The following is a 13,331-nucleotide window of genomic DNA, read 5'->3' on the forward strand; positions in this document are numbered from 1 at the left end:
CTACAGAAGGGCCTAATTAGGAAAATTATATACCAATGTAACCAATCTTACCAAATTCCATCAAAGCTGTTTTCGAAATTTTGTTATCTGTGATTGACTACTTGCATTGCATTTAACGTTTAATGTATCAAACTTTACTTTTATTTAAGTAATTAAAACTTAAACAGGATTATCAGAAAGATTGAAGGAAAGATACAGATACATCAAGCACTGCAGTAATACTCGACCACGTTTTGTCACGGAATGAAAAGGTAGAATAAAAGAAAAAGAAGGGAGAGGGTGAGGTAGGAGAAGGTCCCCAACATCACAAGACAACTTCCTTTTCAAATAAAAGAAAAGATGAAAACCATGATGAGAAAATGAAAAGAAAGATGATCAGGAAGCAATGGATTTTGTGTTAAGTGAAAGGAAAAAGGAAGAAATAATTCTAGAAAAGTTCATAGCCCCCACAGTACCAATATGTTCAGCACTTGCACAAATATTGTTTCAACCTCCAAGCGACTGTCCCAAGTTTTCTTCATATATATTGTTATAAGCCTGCTAATTAAAGAGGATGCAACTGAACTGTTTGCTGTCAACTTATGTTTAATGTATCTTGGACCTTTTTTTTCCATTTCAGATGCCATGTCATTTACTTTTAGCCAACCCTGAATTAAAACGTTAGAGGGAAATAAAGATAATAATAAAAATAAAAATAAGGAAAAATGTTCATTTATTTTGTTAGATATATATATAATTAGATCTGACAGGCTCCACTGTCCACTACCTGGTGCAAGAGAACCGATACTCCACTTCCACTGGCAAAGGTCATCAGTTCATCCATGGCCATGCTGCCATATTTCTGATATGGAAATCATATTTACTTGACTCTTTACGTTTCCATTTTAAAAAAGTAGTGTCTAAGAAGTAAGAACCATGGAATTGGGAGTGACGAACAGTTACAAAATGGTCCAAACTCTTCTAACTCTGTTTCATGTCTTAATACACTGATTAAATCCATGGAAATTGGACACAAACAATGTAAGCAGATTAACCATCTTTTAAGATTGATATTTAAAGATCTTTTGTCCATTTCGTTACTAGACAAAAGTCCATCACTAAGGTCATCTCGGTAATTGCGCAGTCCCAACACTTTCCTTATATTCCATGCCTCACTCTTACGCACTCTTCAAAAGAGCAAAAACAGAGACTTGTCAAAAAAACAAAAGTTGAGAAACAGTCAAGCAGTCCCCCTTTAAAAACCCTCCATTGAACTTCTTTTTCATTTTTACTTGTGCAAAGTTTCCTTCTTTATGGAAGAAAATGAGAATGAGAATTGGAATTTGAATCCTTGGGAGTTTTTTAAGTCGATTGAAATTGTTACCATGGTTTCTTCTTCAAAAACAATTTATAATCTTTCTTCTCTTTCCTCAAATGATCCTCTTTTCTCATGCATTGTCACTCTTTACGTTTTAATTCTTCTTTATTTCCCTCGAAGCTTTTCTCTCAAAATCCTTTTCTCTCCTGTCCTTATTTTAACTGCTTCTCTCTTGTTTTCTCTCCTCCGTCTCGGTGCCATCCAAACAGAAACCAAAGAAAAAAGAAGCGTCGCTGAAGCTGAAGTTGAAGCTGAAAAGACAGATTTTTCACAACAAGAACTCAAATGGGAGACATGCAACGAAGACCCAGAGCCTAAAATGCAGAGTTTCGAAGAAACGTTCGTAGAATGGGACGTGAGAGCTCCGTTAGAGGTTATATACGAAGCATATGAAGAAGGAGAGGATCCGAAAGAGAATGATCCGAATTCAACCCGTGTTATTGAGAGGTACCCTTCGTTGTCGCTATATTACCCGGAATCTGACTCGGATAGTTCGTCGTCGGAGACGGATTTTCTGGCGATCGGAAACGGGTTTTCGTCGGAGAAGATATGTTACAGTTGGGAAGAGGAAGACAGAGAAGGGTTGATTGAGATAGCTCTGGATAAGAAAGATTTGGATTTTCGTGGGGAAGAAGATAATTTGATAGAGATTGATATTTCTTCTCTTAAGGGTTAGATTCAGCTAATGTTGCATTAATCAAATTGATCAAAGTTCAAAGTAAAAAATAAAAAATAAAAGTCTAAAGAGAGATTTGAGCTTTTGGGGTTTGGAATGAGATTGTTTTGTATTATATCAATGTTTAAAGTACAATTAGTCCCTAAACCCAAGACATTTAATTGGGTTAGCTGATGACTGATTTTTCGTTTTTTTTTTTTTTTTGACAAGACCAAGAGTTGGTTGAGCGTTGAAGGGTGACACCTGGCTTTGTTGTTGCAGGTTAAAGTAGTAGACATATTAGAGTGCCTTGATGAATGGGCTTGAATTCCATGTTCATGTCTTAAATGTTACCCCAAGAAATTCATCACCATTAGAGTGATAGAGCTGTAAGAGAACAAACTATGTAAATCTTTCTTATAAATTAAAATTAAATAATCATCTCTTATTGTTCTAATGTAATACTAATGAATCATTAATAGTTATCTTCGTCTGATTAAATTTTTAAATATTTATTTTTATTTAAATGACTTTTGATTTTTCAAAAATTGACAAATATATATTTTCTTATGATTGAACTTTCCATTGAATAAAAAATTTAATTGTATGAAATAGATATATGAAAATTAAATTAATTAAAATAAAATTAATAATTGAAATAATTATTTAATTTTAACTTACAGATTTCTTTTTATATTTAAACATTAAATCTTCTATGATTTGGTGGTATGCATGTGTATGAAAATATGGTTACCGACTTGCCATTTACCATCCCTCTTTCTTACACATAATTTTTTTTTGGTATTTGAAATTATTAAAAATTAAATTTTAGAAATTGAAATTAAAAGTCCCACTTTATATCAATTGATATCTCAATAATTTGCTTTCAATGAATTTTGTCCACCCAATTATTTGTCTTTAATGAATTTTGTCTTGCTTTTATTGTTTCACCAAATGATAATTATAACTTTATAAGTGCGAAATGAGATGACGTAAAAACAAGAACGAGGAGGTTATTGGATTTGGGATGCAATTCCCACCTAAGATCATAGGGGAAAATTAAAATACCAGAAATAAGTCAAACTCATTTTACAATTTTCTTTTTAACTTTTGGTAGACGCAGCCCGATGGTGCAAAAATTTCAGCGGCTTAATATATGATTCGCCTCGGTTTCAGGCCTTTTCAGGGATAGTCCAAAACTGAACTAAAATCAAAGTGCAACTCACTGTGAGGATAAAGGTTGTGCAGTTTCAAGCCTGGCTTTACACGGTTGGTCTGTTTTGAATAGAAGTTATCATCTTTAGCCATAAAAATGAAAGGAAATGAATTATAAGTAACTGCTTCAAACATTTACAACTCCTAGCTAGGCTACCTACATACTTCATTGTCGTTACATGTCCTAAAAATGACCAGCTTCAGCATAAAAAGCCAAACAAAACCTTATCATGGAGGGAAAATGATAAGTCTCCTTTAGTTGAATACTGTTCCATTGATGAGCTCTGATTAGATATTTGCCAAATTTGATGTGTGTTAAAGAAGTGCACGAAATATTAGATCATGAAGAAAAAAAAAAAAACCTGGAGAGAGATGAACTCCAATTTTACATTTTGCTTGACGTACATATTTAATAGATAAGTATATAAAAATCTAACTCTCTAAATATATTAAAAAAATTACAAACAATGAGCATACTCTTGTTGGGGACTTAAGTTTAAATAACATAGGCTATTGATTTTTACGTTTGAATCGGGGCATTACAATAGAAGCAAAGTTTGATGTTTTGTTTCCCCTGTTTGCGAGCTGGTGACCTGCCAACATCAGGAAAAGCAAGCCTATTTTGTAGGAGCAAAAGAAGAAAAAAAAAAAAGAAGGTAGCCTTATCAGAAGAGTACAATCAAAGTTCGATATAATGTCTGATTAGATAGCTTGACTAAAGTGGCCATCTCAAACACATTTTTCTTTTTCTTTTGAGGTTACATTAACCATGCAAATTGACTTGAAGCACCTGATCAATAATGAAGAAATTGACTTTTCGCACAGAGTTACAAGCTATATTTATTTGATAAATACATACTACAAAACCACAAGGCTGGACATTGGGCAATCAATATATGGCCCAATTGGAACATCATTTTAATGGGCCTTGAGTTGCCCAGCAGCAATTCCCAGCGTTCCAGGCTATACCCAAAAATCCCAATTTTGAACCGACCATACACATTAATTTCCATTCTTTTAATTCAAATTTCCATAATTTTTCTAATCTTCATTTCTCGTTAATGTCATCATCAATCTTCAACACGAACAGTATCTGAATCTTAGTTTTAGAAGACGAATTCGATAAACTCAGTCGAATGCAAGTTTTAGTTCGAAGGCCATATTAAAAACATGACCACCATTGAGTTAGGACCGAGTTGATTCAACGACTCTCCATTGGTTCGTCAAATATTGGACACTCATATTCCTTCCAACTACTATGCTGCAAAATTTTGAGGCTAGTATAAAACTCGGATCGATCATCAACTCTTGAATTCCTTATCAGTTGCTTTTTAGAACACTCTGCCTCTGCTGGGGTTCATCCCTCACTGCCAAGATCGTTCTTACTGCTGGGGCTGTTGAATTCCTTAGCGTTTTATTTCGTTTTTTTTTTTTTTTTTTTGGTTTTAAGACACTTGAAAAGTTTTTGAGTGGTTTTAAGGCTTTTCTGGTTATCATGAAAAAAAATATATAAATTAAGAATTTTTTATTAGATTTAAGAGAAGTTAACAGCTAGATATAATAGATGGTAGAAATTTCTCCCGGCTTTGCCCGGAACACAAATTTTTTTTTTTTTAATTTTTGATAAATGTAAATTTTTAAAATTTTTAACTTAATAATTATATAAAAATTTAAATTCGCATGTTTTTAAATAAAATAATAATTTATTAGTAAAATATTTAAATTTTCTTAAATTTTTTTAACTATTTGAAATCATAATAATTTTATATAAAATAAAAATATGATCTAAATATGTTCAATAGTATGTATCTATGATTTTTATTTATTCTAAATTTTTATAATTACTTTAATTTAATTCTCAAATTAAAAAATATATGCATATATTATTTTCAAAAATTAATCCATTATTATTACATTAAAATTTATTATAATATATGATGTTTTATTTATTTATTTTTTAGAGCAGTCAAAGATATATAGATTACAATCATTTTTGTTGTTAATATTTATCTGGCTTTAAAACTTTGGAGAGGAAATAACTTTAATAGTTTGTATAGATTCTTATAGATATCATAATAGTTCCCAAGGTGCATCTATTATTTAACCATAATGGTAGGATCATTTCAAAACAAACTTTTAGCTGCAATACTTACCATTGTCAGAAGCTTGAATCTAACAAATTTTGTACTGCTTAATATCACCACTTTTATAAAATAGTGTTTTTCTTAAAATTATGAAACATTCTATGTATTAGCATTTTTTCGGTATATAAATTCTCCTTATGAAAATTTTATATATTTTATTGATAATAACTATTTTTTTAATTTTATTCTTTATGAAAATTATATATATTTTATTGATAATAACTATTTTTTATTTTACTAATTACAATATTAGTTGAATTCGTACTATTATCATATAAAAAATATAATAATTTATTTAAAATCATCGAGTCATTGGTTTAGTGATTAAAACCACTTGAGAGAACATAAAAAATTTCGTTTCGAACCAAATTTTTTTTTTTCCTTTATTTGTATTAAAATTTTATCCTCTTAATGTAACAGAAAAATAATTTATTCAAAAATAAAAAAAAAATTTTAATTTTTATACGTGTTTGTTTAAAAAATAAAAGAGAGTTAAACTTTACGTTAAACAAATTCTATAAGCTCATTTCATTTCATTTAATTTCATTTAATTGATTGAATAAAAATAAAAAATAATTGTATGGTATTGATTATTTAAAAAATTAAAATACATCACTTTTGTCCAGCCAAAACAAAAAAAAAATTGATTGGAATTCTCCAAAACCTCTCCATTAAATCATTAAAAAGTCAATTTTCAAAATCTACAACTGTAATGGGTGAGGACATGTGCAATAATATGTTATATTATTGATTAATGGAGCAATCAATTGTTAAGCCACATGTGTAACTTTAGCAAAGCATTAATCGAACATGGTTTTACTGTTTTAATATGGGGATTGCTTTTATATTATTTATAGATTAGATTCAAGGATGCGTGAGATTCAATGTCATTAAAAAAAATCCTGTTTTGAGTACATTAAAAAATTTTAAATATTTATTTAAATCAAATTAAAAATAATAACTTTAATTGAGAAAAAACCAAACATTAAATTTTAACTTGAACATTTAATTTAATTAAAATTTAGGAATAATAAGCCAGAGATGAAGAGGAGGTCAATATACAAAAATATGAATATTTTATCATAAAAAAATTATATATGCTTTGCGGCAAAGGGAACGCCTGGTTTCGGCAGTGCTGTTCATACAGAGACGTGAACCATGCTAATTGCTAACTTTATTAGCATGTTTCCATTTTGAAAGCCATGCGAGAAAAATGCAATTATTGACCAAACATCTGGCAAAGAACAGCCTGTCTAGGATATATTCTAGAATCCGATGCTCGACCTCCTTGTTAATGCTAAAGGTTTAATTAAGCTATGTGGTGTTCGATTTGTATTGGTTAAGTGGTATTAAGTCAAATTTTCAGTAAAAAAAATTAATTCAAACTTAAAAAATATGTGGATGCTTTTAAATTTCAACTCTCCTATAGTTTGCTTGTTTCCTTTTCCAACTTTAATTTTCTCTCTTAGCTATCTCTTTACACAAATATAGAAGTGAAATAAGCGTAAATAATCCAATAATTATGTGATTAATTGATAAAATATTATACGTTAATTTTAAAATTTAATTTTTAAAAATTTCAAATATAATATATATCTATAAATGTAAAAGAAAGATAAATTTTCCATCATGAAGAAAAGTAGAAATATGATTTATATAGTGAATTTATGTTTTTCAAAGTTTAAGAACCCTAAGTCTAAAAGAAAATTAATAGCAATGTTCTCGTAAACTAATTAATTACTGACATTTAATGAAAAACTACTGATTAATGAACCCTTCAAATCCTTTTTTAGTTTATAAAAAAATTTCATCCTCTAAAATAAGATTTTTGGATTAGGCGATTGCTACCTAATAAAATTATTAATGTATATTTATTTAAAAAAAGAGATTAATTTATATTAATGAAAAATTAAAAAATTTTATATTTTTTAATTCTTATTTTTAATAGATTTAAAAATAAAAAATTATTTTATTTTATTTATAAATCTATTAAAATCAATTATTAAAAAATATATTTCTTCCGTTTTAAAATATTTGTTTTTTTATAGAGTTTAATAAAAAAATTATTTTAATATATTTAATATTAAAATTTAAAATATTTTTTATAAAATTAAATTTTCATAAATTTTAATATAAAAAATAAAAAATATATAATATAATTTTAAGATATTTTAAAAAATAATAAAAAAATGAGATAGAGAAAATATATATATTTAAAAATGGATGCGGCCCTTTATCCAGATTAATCCTTTAAGAGATTTACCTAGTAATTTTTAACCTAGAAAAATGCGGATTAGTACTAGAAAAAAACCCCTTTTGATGATTAGTTGAGATTGATGGATCCAACGGTCAAAGATTTCTCAACGACGGTGCGGTCCAAATAAAATCTCGTGACTGCGCAAGTAGGATTGAAAAGACAATTATATTTTTCCAAAAATATAACACGTGCCGTCTTTGGCTTGCTTTCCAAGTCATTGAAATGCAACTTGTAAAAAGGCCTGGAACCATTGTGACAGCGCCACGTACCTTTCCTTTCCCATTTACTTGGCTTTCGTTTTATTTTTTCCTCCTTCTCGCATTTTCTTCTGCTGCTGAATCTGCTATTTGGTTATTTCTAAGAAAAGAAGCAACGCCATCGGTCTCATCTTTTCTTTCCTTTGCTTTTTTTTTTTTCTAAAAGGAAAAAAGGATAGTGATCAGTTTTTATATGTAGCTGAAAGGTAACCATTTGTTCTGCGATTTTTCTCCAGATTTTTTGGTAATCGGCTAACAACAGATCTAAGACACAAAAGATGAGAAGCTTCAACTTCTTCGGGAGGTTATCTAGGGCTTTCCACGATTATCCTTCTCTTTCTAAGATCATCGTCGTTTCTACAATCAGGTGTTCTGCTCTGTTCACACCATTTCTTTCTATATATATATTTTTCAATTTTGTTATGTTCATACAAATATTTGATTTGCTTTGATTTATATTATTTTTTTGTTTGTTTTTAAGCGCTTCTAAATGTATGCTTTTGTTTTTATTTTAGTTGCTATTACTGATTTTATTTTTTTTAGTATTGATTTCTTCATGCTTTCATTATGAGTAGATTTGCTCTGCATTTATATAACCTTTTTTTTATCGATCTGATAACTGATGATTATATTTGAGATTTTTCTCTGAAGATGTTGTAAGAATTTGGATTTTGCAATGCTCTGTTAAAACTCTGAAAATGGAGTAGCTCTGTCTTGATTAGAGGGAAATGTCATCTCTGTTTAGTGGCTGGTGAGAGAGAATTTGAAGTAGTGAATAACCTTAAGAGGAAATATGAAGTGTAAGCTCTTTCATTTTTTATGAGCCTCAGTCTATAAAGAAATCATAGAAATATAAATTAGCAAATTCTGTGGCTTCAATAAGAAAATTAACGCTCTGTTTTGTTCATTAAAAATGGTGAAGATAAGAAATTTTGGATTAAAAATGAAAAATGAAAAAAATAAATACAAAATTCGAGTGATTTCTAGAACTTTAGGAGCTTGAGTGTATAATTGAGTAATTGATCAAGATTAGTTGTAAAAATGAACTGCAATTTTGTTTTTGTTTCTCTTGAAACCCTCCTGGAACCAGAGTGAGTTTTCTCTCTGGGCTAAGCCTGTTGCCTTTTGTGCAGTGGTGGGAGTCTTATAGCTTATGCTGAGGCAAACGCATACAATGACAGTAAGAACCATGTTGCTCATGCTGATGCAGTCACGTCCAATGGTGCGCATGGTACTGCTTTATCTGAAGTAGTTCCCAAGAAAAAGAAGGTGGTGCTGCTTGGAACTGGTTGGGCAGGAATGAGTTTCTTGAAGAATCTAAATAACCCTACTTATGAGGTGGAAGTTGTGTCTCCTCGTAATTTCTTTGTGTTTACCCCATTGCTACCGAGTGTCACGTGTGGTAAAGTAGAAGCTCGCAGCATTGTAGAGCCAATTCGCAACATCATCAGAAAGGTAATGTGTATTGACTGTGAAACTAAGATGACATATATTGTGACATTCAGAAAACCATTTCTAAAGGAATGCTGAAGGATATGGTTTTCCTGTTTCATGCTTGAGCAGAAAAATGTTGATATCAGTTTCACTGAAGCTGAATGTCTCAAGATAGACCCAGAAAATAAGAAAATTTACTGCCGTGCTACATTAAATATCAATTCAAACGTTGAAGAGTTTGCAGTAGACTTCGACTACCTTATTATAGCCGTGGGAGCTCAAGTTAACACCTTTAATACTCCTGGTGTCAAGGAAAATTGCCATTTCTTGAAGGTAACTTCTTTTTCTTTTTTTTTTTTTTTCAATTTTATAGTCTTATATTTTGCTATGTTTTCTGAAAGTTTTCAGCCCACTTCTTGTTTCATCTCTGAATTAAGCTGATTTGAAACAGTTGGATAGAGGAAATAATTTAGAAACGGAAAGCTGCTTTTAGGATTGGGAACACATGGTGACAGGAGCCATTTTCTTTCTGTTATACCAGTATGTTTGTTCTCTTTTCTTTTCATTTTAAGCAACATGATTCTTTATCCAGGAAATTGATGATGCTCAGAAGATTCGTAAGAATGTTATTGAGTCTTTTGAGAAGGCAAGCCTACCCAATTTAAGTGATGAGGAGAGAAAGAAAATCCTTCACTTTGTGATTGTTGGCGGTGGCCCTACAGGTGTTGAATTTGCTGCAGAACTTCATGATTTCGTCAATGAGGATGTGGTCAAACTATATCCAATGGTCCGAGACTATGTGAAAATAACACTTCTTGAGGCTACAGATCATATTTTAAACATGTAAGAATGTTAATGTTCACATCCTCTGTTATAATTAATTAATAATTTGTTTTTGTCATTATTGTTATCCTGATAGCTGTTATGGCTAAGAAGCTTTAGTGCTTTTGCTCATATTAACGTGAAATCATTTTAAAAATAATTTTAGAAAAGGTTCTGAATTCTTTATCTTCAAGGTTTGTTGAGGTATTTCGTTCACAATATGAAGTTTTCTCAAGCTTTTAAGACATTCTTGTTTCCAGGTTTGACAAAAGAATCACAAATTTTGCCGAACATAAATTCGGAAGAGAGGGCATTGATGTGAAATTAGGGTCGATGGTCACGGAAATAAGTAAAAATGAAATTTCTACAAAAGAAAGAGGTAATGGCAAAACAACTTCTACACCATATGGAATGGTTCTCTGGTCAACTGGCATTGGGCCTCGTCCTCTCATAAAGGAATTTATGAAGCAAATTGGTCAGGTGAAATAATTTTGGATCTAGGAATTCGTCTCATCGAATTCTTTCCATCACTATCTTTTCATTGTCACTCATGCAAGTTAGTATTCACTCTTCTAATTATATTCTCTGAACACACTGTCTTCTGTGGGAACAGGGTAATAGGCGTGCTTTAGCAACTGATGAATGGCTGCGAGTTGAGGGACTTGATAACATTTATGCACTTGGTGACTGTGCAACTATTAACCAGCGGAAAGTCATGGTACCTACTTGTAAAACTTTGCCATTCCTTTATGAGGTTTTTGGTTATTGCTAGTATTTTTTTTTTTTTTTCACTTCGTTCTTTCTCTTCTAAATTCCAATCAATTTTAGGAAGATATATCGGAAATATTTAAAAAGGCAGACACGGACAACTCGGGAACACTGACAGTCAAAGAATTTCAAGAAATCATTGATGATATCTGTGAAAGATACCCTCAGGTGGAGCTTTATCTAAAGAGCAAGCAAGTGCGTAACATTGTTGATTTCTTGAAGGAAGCCCAAGGGGATGCTGCAAAAGAATCCATTGAGCTGAATATTGAAGAATTTAAATCCGCTCTTTCTCAAGCTGATTCTCAGATGAAGAACCTTCCTGCAACAGCACAGGTAAGTATTTTAATTTACTTATAGCATAGTCTGATTAATAATTTCTTTCCAAGACAATACCTACTTACACATTCACCATCTGCCAATGTTTCAGGTTGCAAATCAGCAAGGTGCCTATCTTGCTAAGTGCTTCAACCGTATGGAGGAGTGCGAAAAGAATCCTGAAGGTCCCACTAGGATAAGGGGAACAGGTCGCCATCGATTCCATCCCTTTAGGTACAAATTGAACTTTTATCCCTCCAGTGCTCATTTTCTCTTCTGCATATGTCTGGTGCTGTTATCCAATTTATTGTTTCTAGGAAATAGGACTGCCCAGTTACATCTCTCATAGTACATGGTGTCGTTGAATTCAAAATTAGATCAATAACCTCTGAACAGTTATAGCTTATTACCTGTCTAAGAGCATTTATGTTGATGAGATCATTCAATCTTATCAGACTGGGTAAAGAGATTAATATACCTTCTTAATGTCATTTATAATGTTGTTCTATATTTCTAGTACAACCAAAGAAAATTATGCCCTTACCACAAAACGGTTATCTTCTTTCAGTTACAGGCACTTGGGACAGTTTGCTCCTCTGGGAGGGGAGCAAACAGCTGCACAGCTTCCTGGTGATTGGGTCTCCATTGGACACAGTGAGCAGTGGCTCTGGTATTCTGTCTATGCAAGGTACTAATGAGTTTCTTTCGAGCTTTCTGCTTCCATATTCAGCATGAACTTCGATTTTTTTTTTTTTTTGGAAATTGAATTGGTGAGTCTGAGTGTACCATAATAACAACCAATTTAATAGGCTATTAGTCTAAAATTTATTCCTTATCTTTGAATTCAGCAAGCAAGTAAGCTGGCGCACAAGGGCATTGGTGGTCTCGGACTGGGTGAGGCGTTTCATTTTCGGGCGGGACACCAGTGGCATATAAGGCAACTAACAGATCTGTCGTTGCTGGAGTTACTATTTTGCGGAATTGCTACGTAAACAGTACAAGGTCTACAGTTAGAAATGCTGTAGAAAATTTTTGTTTTTACCAATTCATTCATTAATAATCGTACTGCCTTGCAGGTTTTGAACAATTGGCAGTGTTTTCACTTGCCAAAACTTACAAATTATTTGATTTAATCTTACTTACGGAAATGTTGTAGGCGTTCTCTTGATGAAGAATCTTGTCATCAGAAAGTTTTGCTTTTTGAAGCTAAATTTTAGTTTATATCTGAGCTACATGAAAATATTTCGACTCGAGGTGGAAGTGTTGCATAGCCTCCCATTTACTTTATTGTGTTTAGAAAGTTTGGATTGGTTTTCTCAGAATGAGAATTCAGAGGAAGTCTAATCCAGCAATAGATGGCCCAAATCCAATATTATGAATGGGTCGCCTAAACTGACTCTTGCTCGATTTGTCGCATTTGCTCATTAAGATGATCCAGCAACGTAATAACCTTTTAGAAATGCTAGTTTTTGCGTTATGGACGTTTAAATTTTATTTTTAAAATTTTATTTTAATAAACAAAATTTTTTAATATTATGATAATAATGATAAATATTAATAATTTAATTTTAATTTTGGCATAAGATAAGTAAATTTTAATAATTCTTTATATAATTTTGATTTTGATAAAATTTTGGTAATATTCGATATAATTTGGATAATTTTTTATATTTGTTGGATAATTTATTATATAATTTTGATAATTATTGTTAAAATTTTAATAATTTTTTGATGTAATTTTAGTAGTTAATTTTTTGATAATATATAATATACAATTATTAATTATTATAAAATTTATGTATCATATATTTAATTGTGGATTCTCATAGAGAAGCGCGGGTTCATTTTTAGTATAAAGATAATTTTTTTTATATAGTAACATTATTGTTTCATTCAAATTTATAATTTTTTCACTAAATATTTTTATTAAATAAATTCATGGTAGGTTAATCTTAATTACCCAAGATGAAAGTTTTAAGTTATTTTTGTTACTAACTAAGATCAATTCTTGATAACTTTAAGTATAAAAATATTTATCAATTATTAATAATTAAGTTATCATTGATTTACTATTATATTATCAATGATTTATTATTAAGCTATCAAT

The 13,331-nt window shown here is 30.7% G+C and overlaps 2 protein-coding genes across 3 annotated transcripts; both read left to right on the top strand.

The window, feature by feature from the left end:
- Positions 1 to 1,163: 1,163 nt before the first annotated feature.
- LOC111318766 (uncharacterized) lies at positions 1,164 to 2,453 on the top strand. The gene has a single exon (XM_022921636.2). The coding sequence runs from the start codon at positions 1,293 to 1,295 to the stop codon at positions 2,031 to 2,033; it is 741 nt and encodes a 246-aa protein (XP_022777371.2). The 5' UTR covers positions 1,164 to 1,292; the 3' UTR covers positions 2,034 to 2,453.
- Positions 2,454 to 7,958: 5,505 nt separating this feature from the next.
- Positions 7,959 to 12,477, top strand: NDB3 (NAD(P)H dehydrogenase B3). 2 transcript variants are annotated; one of them, XR_002688297.2, is made up of 12 exons: positions 7,959 to 8,009; positions 8,122 to 8,252; positions 9,019 to 9,340; positions 9,449 to 9,652; positions 9,912 to 10,162; positions 10,402 to 10,621; positions 10,755 to 10,859; positions 10,970 to 11,242; positions 11,337 to 11,458; positions 11,793 to 11,912; positions 12,073 to 12,226; positions 12,301 to 12,477. XR_002688297.2 is itself a non-coding variant. In XM_022860258.2 (11 exons), exons 2-11 carry the CDS (start codon positions 8,164 to 8,166, stop codon positions 12,158 to 12,160), a joined length of 1,794 nt encoding a protein of 597 aa, XP_022715993.2. In that variant the 5' UTR covers positions 7,959 to 8,009; positions 8,122 to 8,163; the 3' UTR covers positions 12,161 to 12,477. The 2 variants fall into 2 exon arrangements, 1 of the variants encoding a protein (XP_022715993.2); XM_022860258.2 differs by having other exon boundaries at positions 12,073 to 12,477.
- The last annotated feature ends 854 nt before the right edge of the window (positions 12,478 to 13,331 follow it).

Source organism: Durio zibethinus, chromosome 26 (assembly GCF_047325235.1).
Source record: "Durio zibethinus cultivar Kanyao isolate XHJ-2024 chromosome 26, ASM4732523v1, whole genome shotgun sequence".
Lineage (NCBI taxonomy): Eukaryota > Viridiplantae > Streptophyta > Magnoliopsida > Malvales > Malvaceae > Durio > Durio zibethinus.

What these genes read in the sequence shown, in the direction of transcription:
- LOC111318766 (XM_022921636.2), top strand. Translation starts at nt 1,293, where the DNA reads ATGGAAGAAAATGAGAATGAGAATTGGAATTTGAATCCTTGGGAGTTT.
- NDB3 (XM_022860258.2), top strand. Translation starts at nt 8,164, where the DNA reads ATGAGAAGCTTCAACTTCTTCGGGAGGTTATCTAGGGCTTTCCACGAT. An exon ending in TTCGCAACATCATCAGAAAG is followed by an intron (nt 9,341 to 9,448) that starts GTAATGTGTATT and finishes ATGCTTGAGCAG; the next exon opens with AAAAATGTTGATATCAGTTT. An exon ending in TTAACCAGCGGAAAGTCATG is followed by an intron (nt 10,860 to 10,969) that starts GTACCTACTTGT and finishes AATCAATTTTAG; the next exon opens with GAAGATATATCGGAAATATT.